Source organism: Parasteatoda tepidariorum, chromosome 11 (genome assembly GCF_982258835.1).
Source record: "Parasteatoda tepidariorum strain Cologne lab strain chromosome 11, Ptep-v5.0, whole genome shotgun sequence".
NCBI lineage: Eukaryota > Metazoa > Arthropoda > Arachnida > Araneae > Theridiidae > Parasteatoda > Parasteatoda tepidariorum.
In genome coordinates this window covers 19,377,022-19,383,174 of record NC_141765.1, presented here as the reverse complement: position 1 = coordinate 19,383,174, position 6,153 = coordinate 19,377,022, and the positions used below count along the sequence as shown (strand labels likewise).

Sequence of the window (6,153 nt, the reverse complement as noted above, 5' to 3'; positions counted from 1 at the left end):
AGTGTAATTTTTATAAACGAAGCCTTTAAAAGTATTATAACTTCTAAACTATTTATTCTATTAACTTGGTTTTGATCTCATTCAGTTGAGTGTAATAAAAGCATAAAACCTAGCATTTTGCTTGTCTACAGAGTAATGTTTTATGCGTGCATAGGTATGAATACACAACTGTAATTTTATTCATATAAACTCATTAGTTTTTAGACTATTATTGCTATCGACTTTATATTAGCTTCAATCGATTCAGTGTAATATAATGCATGGAAAATAGCATTTCACTTGTCCAGAAAAGGGGTTAAGACATTTAAATAAGTACACATCGAAAAATTGTCCATTTTATAGTTCATGTTTACTAAAACCCTTATAACTTCTGAACTATTAGTTCTATCAACTTAGAAATAGAGAATTTCGATTCAGTATTAAAAAAAAACTTGACTTGTCTCCATATAGTAATGCTTAAGTGTTTTGCTCTTCCGATTATCTTTTTTTCTCAATAAATTCAAGATGTCGGCTGAAGCCCACTTCGGAGAAGGGGGCATATTTAAAAGCAAACCTCAACTTGTAAAATAATTTTCAGCTCCCTCCCCTAATTACTTCCATATTCAATTATACTTTTTGAGAATAAAATAGGCGTCTCAAGGTTACGCGGATTTTAACTTTCTACACTTAACTCCTTTCTGTTACAATGGTTATGGAAAAATATTGCTTTATACCTTGTTAAGTTCGTTTCAGAAAGAAGTGGGAATGCATGAGCGTGAGGAAAAAAGGAAGATTTGTAGATACCATGGAAACAGAAATAGGAAAAGTAGAGAAATTGAGTAACCTTGAGACGCCTATTTTATTTACAAAGAGTGTATTTAGAGACTGGTCTACTTGGAGACTAGATGAACCACTTCTACCTCATTACCAAACATAAACGCCAAACTCTATTGTGGGGCATGTTCGTTGGCAAATAAACACGTAAGAGAAAGCGAAATATAGTTTGTCCAAAATAAGAACTCCTCCAGACATTCGTCTGGACCTGTGGCGGTGACTATGATACCGAGGTATGACTATTTCAAGTAGGGGTGCGGGATCACTGCTAGTGGTACCGGCTCGGGTCGGCTGGAGAAAAGGAATCTTTTTCTTCCGTCTATTGTGTTAGTTCTAGAGTGAAGCTACCCTCCCTAAAATGTGCCATTCTTGTTTCAATAGCACCAGACGGCCTCAGACTTTGTGGCGGGAAGAGTTCTTAGCTTAGACAGACTATAAGTTACTAGACAGGGAAGCATTGTTGTTACATTAGATAAAAACAAAGGATTTCCTTTCAAATAAACCAGAATGTAGGAGTATTAATTAGGATGTTCATTAGAATGTAAATTAGAAGAAATGCTAAGTAGAAGAGGGTAAAATGGCATTCTATTTCCAAGTAAGTAAAATAATTTTCATTTTACCTCAAAAGGAACACAGTCGAAGAATATTGCAAGAAACCAATTCAAAGTAACTGTGCAGAGTTCGATGTCTAGTTGCGAAAAATGCTGCCATAAGAGGGGCATCTTTTCTCGTAGTAAATCTTTCAAGACTTCCTGATCAGCTTGGGCACCAATTAGATTTTGGTCAAAGTAATTCGCTGTAAAATAACGCTCACTGACAGCTACTAAGCACCTGAAATACCAAATCGCTTTTTAAATATATATTTCAGAATAAACAAAAGTAAAAAAAATACATTCATTTTGAAGTAGTAATTCAAACAATTTTTTCACATAACTTTATTGCAAATAAATAAATTAACAAAATGCAGCAAATAATATTAAGACTAGACTTTTGCTAAAATATAAATTTAATTGGTTTCATAGTGGCCGCCTTTTGCAGCAATGCAGAGGCTCAAACGTTTATTGAAATGTTCAGCAATGGACCGTAAGTCTTCACCTTTAATCAATCCCATTCCCGCCGAAGCAATTGCGTTATAGAGCCCGATAATACATACGAAACGAACGATTTCTTACTGGCGTTTTCTATTCTCAAAAAACTCCAAAATAGCAATCTTCACAAATTTAAGAAAAAGAAGAAAAAAAAAAGCAACAACACGTAAACTATGAGATAAATTATAAAATATTTTATAATTTAAATGGTAGACAAAAAGAAAGGAGCACATAAATAGAAAATTAGCTAACTCTTCTACACTTCTAGTCCTTATTGCAATAACTTTGTCCAATTAAACTAACTATATTGCAATATATATATATATATATATATATATATATATATATATATATATATATATATATATATATATATATATATATATATATATATATATATATATATATATATATATATATATATATATATATATATATATATATATATATATATATATATATATATATATATACAGGGTGGACAAAATTACAAAATAATGGAAAGACTTCTATGCTAATACATTTTTTATATTTCTCCAAAAATACTTAACGAATTATTTTATAACTTCAGAAGTGTTTTGACAATGCGATTTCTCATACATATCAACGAAGTTTAAAGCTTTTGGAGCTTTGAGGACCCTACAATAAATTATAAACGGAAAATAATGTTTTTCAGCACCCTATGTCAAAAAATGCAGTAATAGATTTGTAACTTGTGACAGTTATTTTAGTAATTATATGCGATAATTACAAAAATTTCATAAGTCTAGCTTAAATATTTAAGCAGATATGGTAATTTTTGTAATTTTTTTTTTGTCTTACGTTTTTTTGCTATAACGTGCTTACATCTTTTTGCTATATTCAATAAAATTAAACTAAGTTTTTAGAGCAACTTAAAATTAGTTACAAAATTCTTGCTTTAAGCTTGAGAAAACAAAATTCTTGCAAAATTCTTTACAAAATTCTTGCTTGAGAAAAATTTGTTAAAAACTGCGCAATAAATGAGTAATTAAAATAGTTCTTTAATATTGCGCATGCCAGGGAAAAAGTAAACAATGTCTCTTCATAATTTTGTGGTGACTCATATTTGGCAACTAATGAAAAAAGTTTCATTTGAATATTTAAAAAATTTAAAAAGTTCCAAGCAATTTTTAAAGTAGTTTTCGTACTTCTTAAAAGAATACTCCGAATGATAAGGGGGTTTCTAGAAATATTATTTTATATTATGAGACAGAATTTAGTAACAAATGATAAAACATTAAAACAAACGTTCATATACTAAAATGTGATTTAATAAGGATAGAAAACAGGCAAAAGAAGACACTTTTATGGGGAATGATTCCCAACAGTGCCAATGTCATTTTTAATAAATCTTGTTCAATAATAAAAAAATTAATTATGTGGAAAACCCCTTATGATTTTAGGCATTCTTTTAAAAAGTACTAAAGCTACTCAGAAAATTGCTTGAAACTTTTTAAATTTTAAAGAAATTCATATCTTCTTGCGCATGCGCAGTATAAAAGATCTAATTTAATTGCTCATATCTTGTACAGCTTTAAACTAATTTTTCTCAAACTTTAAAGCAAAAATTTTATAATTAATTGTAAATTGCTCTAAAAGTTTTGTTTATTTTATTAAATATTTTTAAATTTATAGAAAAAAAAATGTGAGACAAAAAAATGAGTTTTTTATTTTTTTTATAAAAATGTTCATATTTCAATAAATATTTAAGCTAGGCTTACTAAATTTACTATAATTATTGCATATAATAATCAAAACAAGTCCCAAATTACCAATCAATTGTTACATCATTATATATATAGATATATATATATACACATACACATTTAAAATTATTTTTTCATGCATGAATTTTGATTATTCGAGCCTCTGAGTAATAACTTTCACACTTTCAAATTTTCTGATTTAATTATTAAATTAAAATCATTTAGTATTACTTCTTATGCAAAGTAATATTGCATTCTAAAAACATAGTTTAGCGTAAGATGAGACAATAAACTCACCAGAATGCATCTTCAGGTTCCATAAATAACAAACACATTCCTACAAGAAAATTCATACCCTGGCAATATCCTAAATTAGGATTATGGACGCAAAATGCTTGCAAGACTTCTTGCATTTTTCGAACCTATGAAATTAATTCAGTCATTATATAGAGCACTTATATCTATAATTTATTCATTATACTTCCTGAAAACAGAGACATACAATTTTAAAATTAGTTAATTTTATTGCTCAAAAATAGTGTAAGTAAACTTTAATGTTAATATGAGTGGGCTTAGTTTCAAGATTTTAATTGTATACCTTAGTGGAAATATGTTACACGATATTTTTAGAAAAATCACATTTTCAGGTTTAATAATTTGATTAGCTCTAGGCATGAAATATTATTTCATTCTGCCTAATTTTAAAATGAAGCGGTTTTCATTGGTTTTGTTAACTCAGCCGCTGTTTCCGTGCTTTCTAAATCTGATTTTCTCAAATTTGTTCAAAAGTCTTTCAGCTTGCCCTTTAATTAAATTCTAAACTCTCCATTCGTAGAAAGCGCCAAAAAAAATAATGGATCATCCTAAATAATTTTTGATTTAATGATCGCATCTTCACGTTCCAGTGCTCATTCTTAAAGGTTCGAGGGGAATAATAATCGAAAGTAAAAGCTTAAATATTCGAAATATGGACGTAAGTTCAAATTCATTAAGTGACGGGATTTTTTCTTCTTCATTGGGAAAATTTGTTTTGAAATCTTATTTCATTAAGAAAATATTCACAGCTTTTCTCAAAGTTTAATAAAGCACTGCTTGATAAAGCTCTTTTTTTATATGGAATATTTTATGACTGACCAAAAATTTAACTGTAGTACATAATATATTTGCTTTTTTAGTACTTGAGAAAAAATTGGGAAAACTGAAAATTTTGTAAAAAGTGAAAAATTCTTTTAAAATTTCATGGAAAGTGCAAATGAATAAGCGTATGAAGTATATCTTTACAGTTTGGAACAAAATTGAGAAATCAGATGAAAACAAAAGCATTCTGTAACAAATTCGTGGAACGAGTAAGTAATTGAACGCATACGAAATCCTAGTGTTTTGAGCTGAAAATATATTATTATAAATCTTCAGCACACAATACTCATAAATTCGTTTCATATTTCCTTTTCCCGTTTCAAAGCATTTTATTACACTACACAAAGCACAAAGCAATGGTTTTATACAAAATATTTCCTTTCCAAATAGATGTCACTGTTCAGTAAATACTGTTGTATAAAATAAAAATAATTTTTGATAGATCTTATAACACTGCGAAATAAATAAAAAATATACATACTCCATCGGCATTAGAATCCGCAAATCTTATATTGTCTGGCATAGTTCGCAAGAGATCTAAAGCTATTTGTCTCTTATGATTTGTGACTCTCTATTAAAAAAAAAAAAGCAATGATATATTTTTTTGTGAATAAACTCATTTAATTACATAGCTAGTAATAAAAAGAAATTTATTGACTTATTTCTTGAATTACAATACATGTTAACATCGAGTAAAAAAACGCACATTTTATAAAAATGTAAACTGTACTTACATGCATAAAATCTCGGAAATTATATTGAATTTGTTATATATGAATAAACAAATTAATTTTATAAGTTGTAAGTGAAGTGAGCAAAATAGGGAAATAAAATAGCTGAAAGTAATGGACGCTTCACAAAATGCGTGTTTCCAATGTTCAGTTCTAATTTTAACATCTAAACCAAAAATTTTACTGACTTATTTAAACGCTAAGCATAATCATTAAGGAGCAAAGCACTGGGCTCTATTCAGATCTCTCGTATTCAGATCTCTAAGAGATATTTTGGTGTTTAAAAATCACGCAATTCCTATCATGCAAATATAGTACCAATATTATATATTTATAGGACCCATGGTTTCCCTGTAAAACGAACTGCTGAATTTTAAAGTTTTTTCAGAAAAGGGTAAGTTAAAAAAAAAATATGCTTAGTAGACCAGGACCTATAAAAACCAGGACCGCTTTTGTAAGGATTATGTAACATTATGAATTTACTTGGATTCACTAGTTAATTCTTTAAAAAAAGAACAATGTAATTTTAAAGGAAGTTTAAAAAATGGAATCAAATGTTAGGTCCATTTTCTTAAATACTCATTTTGAGCTGTATCCCTTTTCGTAAACACTGTATCCTTTCTTAAATCTTAAGTTGTGTCCATTTCATTCCATTTC

At 28.4% G+C, this 6,153-nt stretch overlaps 1 protein-coding gene across 10 annotated transcripts in view; it reads right to left on the bottom strand.

The window, feature by feature from the left end:
• LOC107451019 (uncharacterized) overlaps positions 1 to 6,153 on the bottom strand; it is a 227,555-nt gene that overhangs the window by 78,760 nt on the left and 142,642 nt on the right. For all 10 annotated transcript variants that reach the window (XM_071187637.2, XM_016066980.4, XM_071187638.2 and 7 more), the window contains 3 exons: positions 5,247 to 5,336; positions 3,926 to 4,050; positions 1,434 to 1,644 (listed from right to left, as the gene is read on the bottom strand). In XM_071187637.2, the coding sequence (XP_071043738.2) occupies positions 1,434 to 1,644; positions 3,926 to 4,050; positions 5,247 to 5,336 (426 nt within the window). The remainder of the gene's footprint in view (positions 1 to 1,433; positions 1,645 to 3,925; positions 4,051 to 5,246; positions 5,337 to 6,153) is intronic.